The sequence below is a fragment of the Gracilinanus agilis genome, chromosome 4 (assembly GCF_016433145.1).
Source record: "Gracilinanus agilis isolate LMUSP501 chromosome 4, AgileGrace, whole genome shotgun sequence".
Taxonomy (NCBI): Eukaryota; Metazoa; Chordata; class Mammalia; order Didelphimorphia; family Didelphidae; genus Gracilinanus; species Gracilinanus agilis.
The window spans coordinates 263017848-263030561 of record NC_058133.1 but is presented as its reverse complement, the minus strand read 5'-3'; the positions used below and the strand labels follow the sequence as shown (position 1 = coordinate 263030561).

The following is a 12714-nucleotide window of genomic DNA, read 5'->3' as shown; positions in this document are numbered from 1 at the left end:
CCCCCCCTGCACCCCACCCCCCGTCCCGCAGCGTCTCGCCGCAGGGCAGAAGCCAAGAAAGAAGCGGCCTGAGACCCAGGAGTGCCCCAGCCCCGCCGAAGCCAAACCCCGGAGAAGCGCAGCCGCAGGGCGTGGGGACGAGCGGGGGGCGCCACCGCAGGGTGAGGACGGAGCTGGGATCCAGGGCTGGGGGCTGAAACCCAAGGAAGGACATGGGGAGTTCACACACACACACACACACACACACACACACACACACACACACACACATACACACTGACCCTCGGACGCGGGAGTGGGGAAGCAGACGTGGTGCTGCTGCGGGGAGAGGAGGGGAGTGTTTCCCCGACACCTGGGTCGCTGTCCCTGATAGCGATGGATATTTCTGCACAGCCGGGAGGAAGGGGCGGCGGCGGGATGAGCAGCTCAAGCCTCCTGCGGAGCCGAATCCCTATGCCAAGTTCATCCGGGACCCCGAGAGAAAGAAGCCAAGTCCAGGGGAAACTTTCCTCGTAGCCCGAGCCCCAAACGTGCAGGAGGGTGAGAGCCTCCCTGAAGTCCTTGAAGATGATGGAAAGAGGTAGTAGGGGGCCCCAGGAATAGAAAGGAGAAGCAGGGCTGAGAGATGTTAACAGATGAGAGAGAACCCGAGAGAAAGAGACCGAAGAATGGCACACGAGAAATAGAGACCGAGACACATAAGACAGAAAGATATAGGGAGAGACAGAGATAGAGAGAGGACAGGGAGAGACGGAAAGAAGGTGACTGAAGACACCGAGACTGACGGAGAGACTGAGAAAGAAGACAGACAACAGACGGACACAAAGATAGAGAAAGAGGCAGCGAGAGGCCGAGAGACTAGCAGACAGAGACAGACAGAAGAGAAGAGGCAGGACAAAGGACAGGCCGAAAAGAGACAGAAAAGAAGAAGGAGTTGTACAAAAGAGAAAGGAGACAGGAGGAGGGAGACAAGAGACAAGGAAGAGTGCTGTATAGAAAAGAGAAAGGACAGAGACAGGAAATGAAAAAATCGAAAGGGAACGAGCTGAAAAGGATAGAAAGAAGACTAAAAAGAAAAAACAAGTAGAACAATGAAGAAGTGAGAGAAGAGACAGAAAAGAAACAGAGAGAATACAAATAGAGAAGGGGAGAGGAGAGTCAGACAGAGAGACATACAGAGGGAGAGGAGGGGAAAGGTAATATTTTAGAGCTAGAAAAGATCTTCAAAATCAAAGCTAAACATAAAGAAACAGAAGGATGCTTCCCTAAGACAGTACCTTCCCCCAGCACACACACAGAGTCACATAATCATAGAACCAAGTTCCCATTTCTGATCTCAGGTTGGGCTCTGAGAACTAGAAAGGAAATGAGAACCCCATCCCTCCTTTCTGAACCCTCTCTCTACCAGAGCTTAATTCTCTTCCAACTCCCTTGCCCCAGGCCTTTTCTCTAGGATCCGTGGGCTCCATTTCCCCAGAATAGATTGGTTAGGGAAGGAACATCCCACATAATGAGATTGTGTCCATTCCCAGAGGAAGAAGAAGAGGACGAGGAAGAGGACGAGGAGGAAGAGGAAGACAAAAAGAAAGAGAAAGTCTCTCTTTTAAAACCTTCCAAGAAAGTCCTCAAAGGGAAAACAGATGGAAATGAGAAGGGAAAGGGTGCCCAGCCCCAAGGTGAGAAGGTAGAAAAAAATTTAGGATGAGGAAAGAAGAATAGAGGGAAGGGTAAAAAAGGCTGGAGGACAGAAGGAATAAAAAGAAGGGATTAAGAATGGAGAAAAATTCAGCCAAATCCATCTATCAATGAATATTGAAAAAATACCATATGTGAAATTGTGCTGTGAGGATCCAGATTGGTGTATGGCAGAGAACCTGCCCTTGTGGAGTTTACCTTCTAGTTGGGGAACCAAAATGCATATGCATATATGTGTGTGTGTGTGTGTGTATTACCAATTACATGTAATAACAAATTTCCACAGAAATTTTCCTAAGTTATATGATCAAACATCTCCCTCCCTCCCTTCCCTTCCCCCTCCCAGTGCTGGCAGGTGATTTGATCTGGGTTATACATATATTAACAATGCATACACGTTTTAAAGTGTAATATAGGATTTTTAACCTAAAACTTAAAATATGAGTAAGTCAGCTGGACCTCCCTATACCAATCTGGCAAATGTCTGGTCAAAACAAAGAAAACTATATAGGTAGAAGTCCATATGATAGTAAATGACCATCAATAGGAGTTCAGAACAACTAGGTGGTACAGGGAATAGAGTGCTGGGCTTGGAGTCAGGTAGACCTGACTTCAAATTCAGCCTAGAATTTTCCTAGCTGTGTGATCTTAGGTAAGTCATTTAACCTCTCTGTTGACCACTGGAAAAGAAATTGGCAAATGAGTACCTTTGCCAAGAAAACACCAAATAGGGTCACAGAAGATTTAGATACGACCGAAACAACTGAACAACAACATATAAGTAAGAAATTCAAAGAACAGAGAGGGCATGTTAGATTTGGAGTCAAAGGAATTGGGTTCAGATCCTGATTATGCCCATATGCCACTTGGGGCAACTTTGGACAAGTCATTTAACATTGCTGGACCCTAATTTCCTCAATTGTAAAGTGAGAGTTGGAGCTCCAGATGACCTCAAAGATCCTTTCCACTTGTAATTCTCTGATCCTGTCTTTCTAGGATCCTTTCCAATAACTGTATTTAGAGAAGGTGAGATTTGAGTTAGAACTCAGAGGCTTAGTAGATAGGACTGAGAAGAGGTATTTTGGTGTAATGCAGAGTATTGTACTTGAAAATCAAAAGACCAAGACTTAGGGGCATCTAGGTAGCATAGTGAATACAGTTCCAGGCCTGGAGTTGTCCAGAAGACCTGGGTTCAAATCTGGCCTCAGATACTTCGTAGCAGGATGACCCTGGGCATGTCACTTAATCCCCATTGCCTAGCCTTTACTGCTCTTCATGATTCTATGAGAGAAGGTAAGGGTTTAAATTTTAAAAATAAAATAAAATAAAAAAGGAATGATACTAAGACAGGAACTATGGGTTAATATATATAAACATATATATACATAGGCTTGAATCTAGGCTGCAATAAGGATTAGCTGAGCCTCAGTTTCTTTATGTATTAAATGGACCTAACAGTTGTACTACCTCTCTCATTGAATGGTTGTGAGTAAAGTCAGCATTTTGTAAACTTAAAAGTACCACAAAAATATGAACTATTATTAATTATGACAAATATTTATCAAGCATTTACCCCACTCTACTGTGCCCAGCACAGTAAGTTGCTCAGAATAGGTACCTAATTCATAGAATGTGAATGTCCAGCACAGTGACAAGTCTTGTCGCAAATACAAGAGAGGTAGAATGAATCTCAGAGATCATGGAGTCTAATAATCTCATTTACAGATGGAGAAACTGAGACTCAAGGAGGTTATCTGCTCAAAGCAATAAGCACCAGATTGGGATTTGAATTTAGAACCTCTAACTCCAGAACTTTGCACTATAACATGGTGGGCATGTTCCCTGCTCTAGGAGTTTACAGTCTCACTGGGGATTGTGGAATGCCAGAAGCTTTCAGTTCCTTTTTAATCCTTCTTTACCCCTTACCCATAATCTCCAGGAGATCTGGAAAGCCCTGCTGTTCTTCGAAAAGCTGTTCGAAACAAGAAGAAGGAGGCAGCAGCAGGAGTTTCTTCTGGGGAAGAGCCTAAGATAAGAAAGGGCAAGAAGAAAGGTGAGACCTGCCTACCCTCTCATCCTTAAGACCAGAGTACCGGAGTGGAGGAAAGGAAATATGCCTCTACCATTTTGGTTATCTCCCCTCTCCCCAATCCCAGGATCTAGTGAGGCTGAAAGGGACTCCAGTGAAACACCCACTGGAAACAAAAAGATTCCAGGATCCATGTTCCAGGTTGGAGGAGGTGGCCCTACGGAAAAACCATTGAAGAAGAAAGGTGAGGAACACCCCACATTCCCACCCAGGTTTCCCTGATTACCTCCATCTTGTTTCACTCCAGTAACAGCAAAGTCAGTAGGTCAGGTACATCTGGCTTGAGAAGCAGAAGAGTAAAGACTTTTGGGGTGAGGGGAAGGAGGAGGGAGAGGTACATCCAAGGTTTCCCCAAGAGCCCAATCAAGTGTGAGTGCCATAATGACCTGAGGGAGAAATCAGAACTGTTCCCTCTCTTCTTCCCCGAGTAATTAATTCCACAGATGGACTCCACTGCCTTGGAGTAGGGATGGGGTACCTAGGAAGAAGCTAATCACTTTCTATCCCATCCCCAGCCTCCCCCAAAGTTCCAGAAGCTGAGAGTGAGGAGGAAGAGGCAACAACCAAGAACAGCAACCGAAAAGGGAAAGGGAAAGGGAAAGGGAAAGTCCCAAAGGTAGGATCTCTGGGGGGTTGGATTAAGGGTTGCCTCAGAGGGCAGAGAGGATAAAATTTTAGGGGGTTTGGGGATTTTTAGAGGGTTTTCAGGTAGCTTAAGGAACTTGGGATCCTAAGGGTGGGGGCAGGGTCCATTTCAGAATGGGACCCTACTCAGAATGGAATAGAACAGCCCAGGACCTCCAGTTACCTGCCCTCTGGAGTCCAACCATCCAATGGGGACAAAGTATCCCCCCACCATGCAAATACTTTTCCTATTTGGACACATTCACACTCAGGCACAAAAGTATGGTACCACAGAGATGTGAGCTATATACACACATAGGCACGGTATACACAGAATGAATGAAAATATATTCATTAAGTATTTACTACATATGAGAGGGAGCCTAGCTCAGAGATAGAGAATAGAGGGCCAGCTTTGGAACCAAGATGGTCTGGGTTTAGTTCCCACCTGCCCCATTCTGTCTGGATGGCCCTGGCTTAGTCACAACCTCTCCATGCTCTCATCTAAGACAATAAATTGGAGAGAAAGTGCCCTCCTGCAGTGGCAGGGGAAGTCTCTCACCTGGAACTTCCCCATAGCAATAAAACTACAGTTCAGCCCCATCCCTTCCTAGTCCCAGGTACTGTGCAAAAGATACAGATAGAAGAGAGAGACTAGTCCTGCCCTCAAGGAGTTTACCCCCTAATAGGGGGAGAGAACTATGGACTGAATGGTAAACTAGTCCGGTTTGGGTCTGGAAATGCAAGAGTTTGGCTGTAGGCTGGAGCCATAGAATAATCCATTGACAAGCTATTTTCAGAATTACTCCAGAAAAATGTATACGTGTGTAAACGTCCATGGGCACGAGTGCATTTTTGTACACACAGACCCACTAATAGACCCTGTTACACGTGCTCTTATACATGCATCCACATATATAACAAAGATTTGGGGAAATGATTTTTTAAAAGGAAAATTTTAAATTCATTGTTTGCTTCCCAACAAGCTTAATGAACTACAATTAACCAAAAGAGTTAGGAGATGGGGGGAATGTTTTTTTTTTTGTTGGTTTTTTTTTGCTTGTTTTTCATGGAGGCCCAGGGAGAGGTGATGTACTTGAAGGGAGACTCAGACCCAGCATAGCTGGTTTCTCCAGTTTTTATCTTCCAAGGACAGGCCCCCTCAAGAGTCATGGGCAAGGAACTTTGGGTAGGGGATGCCTGGGGAATTAGAAATCCTGAGACAGAATCTTGAATGAATTGGGATCTGCTGACACTCCGGCTATCCTCTGACTCAGAAGGAGGAAAGGCCCCCTTCACCCCCCATCGAAGTGGACGACCCCAAGGAGTTTGTGCTGCGCCCAGCCCCACAGGGCAGGACTGTTCGGTGCCGGGTCACCCGTGACAAGAAGGGGATGGACCGGGGATTGTACCCCTCCTACTACCTGCACTTGGACAGTGACCGAAAGGTGGGGAATAGAAGGAAGAATGGGGGGAGGCTGGGATAGTGGGAAAAGAAGAGACTAAGAGGTGACAGAGGAGACCTAGAATTGGGCCAGGGACAGTAGACCAAGGAGGGGCATGAGAAACCCTACAGGTCCAAGGCATTGCAGGTGAGGGAATGAGACTCCCTCTCCTCCCCTTCTCTCATTCCTTGTCTGCTCCTTCACAGATTCCAAACCTCCTGCCCACACAAACCCCTTCTCTCTCTCCCCCAACTTCCCTTTCCTGTCCCAGGTATTCCTCCTAGCTGGCCGAAAACGGAAACGGAGCAAGACAGCCAATTATCTCATCTCTGTAGACCCCACCAATCTGTCCCGGACTGGGGAAGACTTCATTGGCAAGCTCAGGTGTGTGTACATAGGGGGCAGTGTGGTATAATAGAAGAACATTGGGCTTGGAAGTCAGAAGACTTGGTCTCTATTCTGGCTCTGACTAGATGTATGACCTTGGGCAAGTCACATCCCTTCCCTTATCAATAAAAGGACAGGTTGGACTGGATGAGCTCCAAGGTCCTTTCTAGCTTTGTGATTCTATTTTGTGAGTCCTGAGCAGTTAGGCAACCTGACTGGGCAGGGCAAAGGGTGGGGAAGGTGACTTAGGCAAGGGTCAGAAATAGGGAGGAGCAGGTTGGGGCCCCTTGAACAGACATGTAAAGAAACTCACATATTCTCTTCCCTGAAACTATGGGAATAAAGGGGAAGCCTGAAACAGAGGGGCCAAGCAAGGAGCCTTCTAGGCTATCTCCAGAAAGTAATTTCTATAACGTGTCCAGGTTATATAATTCATGTTCTTTTCCGATCCTCAACATAGTCTGCCATAGTGGGTCAGATAAATTTTCCTCAGTTAACTAGATCTGGGGGGGTCCTATGCCTTTTCCTCAATTATCTAGAAATAGGAATCCCTTTTGCTTTCAGATCTAGGGACCATTTGGTACACCGGGTAATGGTAAGAAAGGACAATAGAGGGAAGGGGAATAAGGACCACCACACACACACACACACACACACACACACACACACACACACACACACACACACCTGCCAGTCCTCCAAACAACTCCCTGAATTTTAAGCCCCCTTCCCTCCCCACCCCTACCCCCCACAACCTTAGTGCTACCCAGATTCTGCTCTCCCATCTCCAGCTCTGCCTTTTGGTTGTAGGTCCAACCTTATAGGGTCCCGATTCACTGTGTTTGACAATGGAAAGAATCCCCATCAAGGAGGTGCAGATGTGGGAACCTACCGACAGGAGATGGCAGCTGTCATCTATGTGAGCTTTGTGCTTCCATTCTAGACCTTCAGACTATTTGGCTTCCATCCTTTAGCCCATCTCTGTCCCCACCCAGGAATTCCCTATAGCAAACATCCAGCCCCAGCTCCCTACTCCAAAGCACCGCATACCCCTGCTTTCCATCCCAGGTCTGCTCAGGGACCAGACTGACTAGAATCTCCAACCTAGGAAACCAACGTTCTGGGCTTCCGGGGACCCCGAAGAATGACAGTCATCATCCCAGGGATGAGCTCAGAAAGCGAGAGGATCCCAATTCGGCCCCGAAATGTGAGCTATCTCTATCTCCCTTCTGAATCTTATCCTATCCTGTGCCCCCTGCTCTAGAAGTATTCCCGCTCTGTGGATGACCCTAGGGGAAGGGATTGCTGCCCTCTGGCACCTGGCCCAGTATTTTTAACCCCTCTGATCCTTCACACACACCCTCAGAAAACCACATAAACTCCCGAATTCATCTTCATCTGGTTGAACTAAAAACAGAATGCAATAAAACAACCACAGGTTTGGGGTTTTGTTTAAATACTAATTCAAAAGAAAATCAACAGATATTTGAGAGTCTACAGTGTGCAAAGCACCCTGCCAGGAGCTGTTTATGTGACTCAGAATAATAAATTAATTGAGTTTTTCACAATTTGGCCAGGAGTAGCCTCATGCTGACAAAGCCCCCTCCCACAGGCATGCTTTTGAGGACACAGGGACATGGAGCACAGATAAAGAAATGGAGGGCCAGGAAGGGAATATGCTTTGCCATTTCCACACAAGTAGAGAGAGACAGATTCACAAAGAATATATACAGACACATGCACTGGAGATACATTTCTCACAAGGACATTCTCTTTAGAGATATACATTTGAACAAGCATACGAGCAGATTCTGGAGCACACAAAGTGGAAACCAACAAAAGGATCCAAAACCTGCATGACCTCTCAGGCAGGACTGTTTAATAGAATAAATGCTGGAAGTGGACTCTGAGGGTTCAGATGCTGACTCTTCCATTTATTCTTTGGGTGACCTCTTGAGCCTTGGTTTCCCCATCTATAAAATAAGGGTGTTGGAGTAGAATCATTATATGATTTCGAATGAATGTCCTTTCTAGCTCTAAATCCTATGATTTGTTTAAAGTCTTGTCTGACTCTTCATGGCTCTATTTGAGGTTTTCTTAGCAGATACTGGGGTGGTTTGCTATTTCCTTCTCTGAGCCATTTTACAGATTAGGAAACTGAGGCCAACAGGGTCTCCCAACTAGGAAGTATCTGAGACTAGAAGGAGCACAGGAAGATGAGACTTCTGAACTTCACGCTGGGAACCCTAGAGAGCCACTTAGCTGCCCCCAATCCTATAATACTGCCCTTTTCCCTATGTCTTCTTCCTATACTCTCTAAGTAGCTTCAATGATCCCACTGTACCTAAGGCCCTCTGCATTTGTTGTCCCCCAAACACCTTATTGCCTCCAGGCTAGCGATGGGCTCCTGGTACGCTGGCAGAACAAAAATATGGAGAATCTGATTGAACTGCACAACAAGACACCAGTCTGGAATGAAGAGAGTGGCTCCTATACCCTCAATTTCCAAGGACGGGTCACCCAGGCCTCTGTCAAGAACTTCCAGATTATACATTTGGATGACCGTGAGCATTTTAGACTTAAGGAACTTCCAAACAGACTCCCTTAATTCTTCTCTTCCTTTCTCCCCCATCTCCCACTTTACCCACCTCCAATATCCAGGACAAACACAGTAATAACTTGAGAGGCATCTGGTGTATCCTGCAAACAGTTCTGTGTTTGGGTTCAAATTTGGCTCTGCCACTTTGAATCTGTGTGACCTTGGGCAAGTCAACCTCTCTGATTCTGAGGTTTTGCTACCTTTAAAATAAGGGATGTAAGGGCAACTAGGTGACTCAGTGGATAGAGACAAGAGGTCCTGGGTTCAAATGTGACCTCAGATGCTTCCTAGTCATGTAACCCTGGGCAACTCACCTAACCCTAATTGCCTGATCTATACACTCTTCTGCCCTAGAACCCATACTTACTATTGATTCTAAGACAGAAGTGTAAGGATATTAAAAGAAATAATTAAAATGATGGGTTTAGACTAGATGACCTCTAAGAGAATCTAGATAGATGATCCTGGACCTTAATCAGTCTCTAGTTCCTGTCCCATCCCAACCTTGAATTTGGGCTGGTCATCTTTTTTCCAAAGACCCCACATTGTTCCCTGTGACTTTCCTTGTGTATATCCATCCTTTTGCATGTCTGTGAAAAAGGTATTTTTTGAGTGCCTCCTGAATGCCCAACATAGTTGATCACACACAAGAAATACAAATGCCTTTCCAACAAATTTGTTGTTGAGTTGTTTTAGTCATGGGCAACTCTTCGTAACACACACCCCCACCACCATTTGGGATTTTCTTGGCAAATATGCTAGGGTTTGCCATTTCCTTCTCCAGTTCATTTTATAGATGAGGAATTGAGGCAAATAGGGTTAAGTGACTTGCTCAGGATCACACAGCTAGTATGTCTTTAACCCAGGAAGGATAGATTTCCTGCTCTATCCACTGTGCTACTTAGCTGCCCCAAACACTGTTTCTTAACAAATACCTTTGCTCAGTGAATGGATCAAATGGAGGACTCCAACCCTGCCCTCAAGAAGCTTTCAACCTAGTTGGGAAAAGGGATCTTAAGACAATAAAAATAATGAACATTATCATACAGGTCTAGATAGGTGCCTCCCATTGGGGTAGGAATGTCTAGTAGACACATAGGGATATTTTGGGGACAGCTCTAGGTTCCTTATGCCTGGTAAATAAAGAACACAGCTCCCTTTCCCCAGCCCCCATTGAGAAGTTCCTACTGTCACCTGTCTGAAGGCCTTGGGAAGCTGCTAAAGCAGATCAGGTTTCAGTTAGAGCAGGGTCTGCTGTGGTTGGGGGTATTTTTAGTAGCTTCCTGTCCCCCTGGATGCTGGGGGTGGATAGGGAGGGTGCTTGACCTAGGGGATGGGATGTGGAGGGAACAGACAGATGAGGATATTTTAAGAGTGGGGGGCTGGGGACCTAAAAGAGAGAAAATTAGACTCTGCCGGAGGATCTTAGACTAGAAGAGATTGTGGACTAGAGGGGTAGGGGAAGTGAGACTGAAGTGAAGGAGTTTGAGGTTGAGCTTAATAGGATTTAGGCTATGGGAAAGGAGGACTAGGATGAGGTTCTGGGGATGGGGGTGATGACAGGAAGGAATGAATTAGGAGGCTGATGATGGAATAAGACCTCTTGGGACTGGGGGATGGGTCCTGGACCCGAGGGTGGAGAGGGCACTCCAGAGATAGCCTTATCCCCTAATAGTTGAAGTCTCAATGAATCTGTTGTGTCTTTCTCAAGCCAGGGGATGGGGGGAGAGGGGTGGAGGGGCCCCTGAAGGTCATAAGAGCCAGGAGCCAGGGTACCCCAATCCCTCTTTTGTCTCTCTCTAGCTGACTATATTGTGCTGCAGTTTGGCCGAGTGTCAGAAGATGCATTCACTCTGGACTATAGATACCCACTTTGTGCCCTACAAAGCTTTGCTATAGCCCTCTCCAGCTTTGATGGGAAGCTGGCCTGCGAGTGACCTCTACCTTACCCCCACTGCCCCAACACTCTATGCCCTATGTGGAAGACGACCCCAGCAGAAATTGTGGCCTAGAGGTTCCCTCATCTGGGAATTCTTTTTTTGTAAATTCAAACCCTAAGGGCCCCTCCACCCCAGATACTCCCAACCTATTTTTAATGGTCCTTGTGAAAGGAACCCTCACAGAAGCGACCTCTCTGCTCCTGGAGCCCTGATGTGAGTTCCACTCCCTTAATGATCCTTGACCCTGTTTCCAATACTACTGACCCTAATTCCTTGAGGAACCCGTCCCTGGAGTCTCCCTCCCCCATGTTGCCAGCTCTTGGCTGAGACAAGCAGAGGAACCTAGACAGCTGGGAGGAGATGAGGAACATCTGGACTCAAGTTGGTGCTGCACATCTGGATGTAGTGCTCTCTCTCTCTCTCTCTCTCTCTCTCTCTCTCTCTCCCTTCCTCCCTCCCGTGCCCCCCTCCCATCCTCCCTTCCAGTAACTTCCTGTCCGGGAGCAGTTTGGGGTTGTATATTTTTAAACCACCCTCCCCTTTTTCTCTTTCCCCCCCCCCCCCCCCCCGTCCTCTCGAGCTGCACCAGGGCTCTGAACTGGGTTCCCTGGGGCAAGATTGAGGGGGCTGACTTGCCGGAGATATACCCTTCAATAAAACAATTTTCCTGGAGGTGAGCAGAATGCTCACTGAGGAAGGGTACGGGGGGGGGGGGGAGGGTAGGGGGGATTGCGAACGGAAAGAGGGCTGTGAGGAAGGCAGAGTGAAAGCGGTATAAGAAGGGGGAGCTGAGAATGAGGACCCGACCTCATTGCCGGACCCGCGGGAAGTTCTGCGGCTTAAATTGACCCCATCCCTCCCAACCCGTTCCTTCTAGCCCCATCCACCCTGAAAATTAAGGGAGGCCCTTTAGAACATAGACCTGCACACCCTCTCCCTGAAGTCTCCTAGTGTCTCCCACTTCGGGGAGCTACGGAGAGCGCGGACAAAGGGGAGGGTATAGTGGTGGAGGAGACATTGGAAGAGCCGGGGGGAAAGTGGGAAATGGGAAATTCGAGAAACCAGACACTCGGGGAGAACCAGGCAAACCGGGCCCGGGGCGAGGCTGAAGTAGCCGCCAGGGTGGGGCGGAGGGCGCGGGACCTGAACTGCTGAGTCCCAGGATCGGAGGCTGGAGGCGAGGGTCTCCAAAGCTTCCGGGGGAGAGAGAACCTAGTGGGCTTCAGCTCTGGGAAGGGGTACAGTCTATTTTAAGGAATATGGGGAGGACGGAGGTCACTTGACTTTCCCATTAAATGTAGCCAAACTCTGAAGACCCTTCAGGAAATCGGTTCGGGGGTTAGGAGTGGGAATGCTACTGCTAACCCTGAAGATCTCAAGTCCCTCCCTTTGAATCTTGGTTTGTGACGCGTCGCGGCCAGCCCCCGCCTCCCGGTGCTGGATGGACTCTGGGTCAGAGACCACGCCCTCGAGGCAAGACACCACGCCCTCAGTGAAAGGCCACGCCCCCCACCTTGAGCTCCAAAGCCTGGAGGGGGCGCTGGTGAGAGTGGGGCAGAAAAGAGATGAAGGGCTATTGAATCCCGCACCCGAGCTGGAGATCGAAGGCTCCCGGCGGGGTCCTTGAAAGGAGTGGCTGGAGGGAGTACGCGGGAAGATTTGGGAGTTCTGGAGGCCAAAGTAGAGAAGAGGGGGATGGGGCAGCTGCCCGGCCCCCCCAATGGAGGTGGATCTTACTCATTGCCCGCCCCTTCCTCGCCTTTCTCCGCCCCGCCTCCTTCTCCTCCGCCCCCCACCCTCCTTCTCCACTGCTCCCGCCCCCCCGCTCCGTCTCTTCAGCACAAACTTTCCGCCCCGATCGCTCCCTCCTCCGCGCCCGGCGCCTCCCGCTCCAGCCCGGCTCATTCCGCACATTCCTGCCAACCCCCTCCCCAC

At 48.1% G+C, this 12714-nt stretch overlaps 1 protein-coding gene across 1 annotated transcript in view; it reads left to right on the top strand.

Moving 5' to 3' along the window:
• The window catches only part of TULP1 (TUB like protein 1), a 14291-nt gene extending 3515 nt beyond the window's left edge, over positions 1-10776 (top strand). The window contains exons 3-14 of the mRNA XM_044674276.1: positions 32-161; positions 394-540; positions 1533-1676; positions 3635-3748; positions 3852-3968; positions 4300-4400; positions 5686-5856; positions 6125-6237; positions 7051-7159; positions 7349-7447; positions 8633-8804; positions 10643-10776. Of these exons, the coding sequence (XP_044530211.1) occupies positions 32-161; positions 394-540; positions 1533-1676; positions 3635-3748; positions 3852-3968; positions 4300-4400; positions 5686-5856; positions 6125-6237; positions 7051-7159; positions 7349-7447; positions 8633-8804; positions 10643-10776 (1551 nt within the window). The remainder of the gene's footprint in view (positions 1-31; positions 162-393; positions 541-1532; positions 1677-3634; positions 3749-3851; positions 3969-4299; positions 4401-5685; positions 5857-6124; positions 6238-7050; positions 7160-7348; positions 7448-8632; positions 8805-10642) is intronic.
• The last annotated feature ends 1938 nt before the right edge of the window (positions 10777-12714 follow it).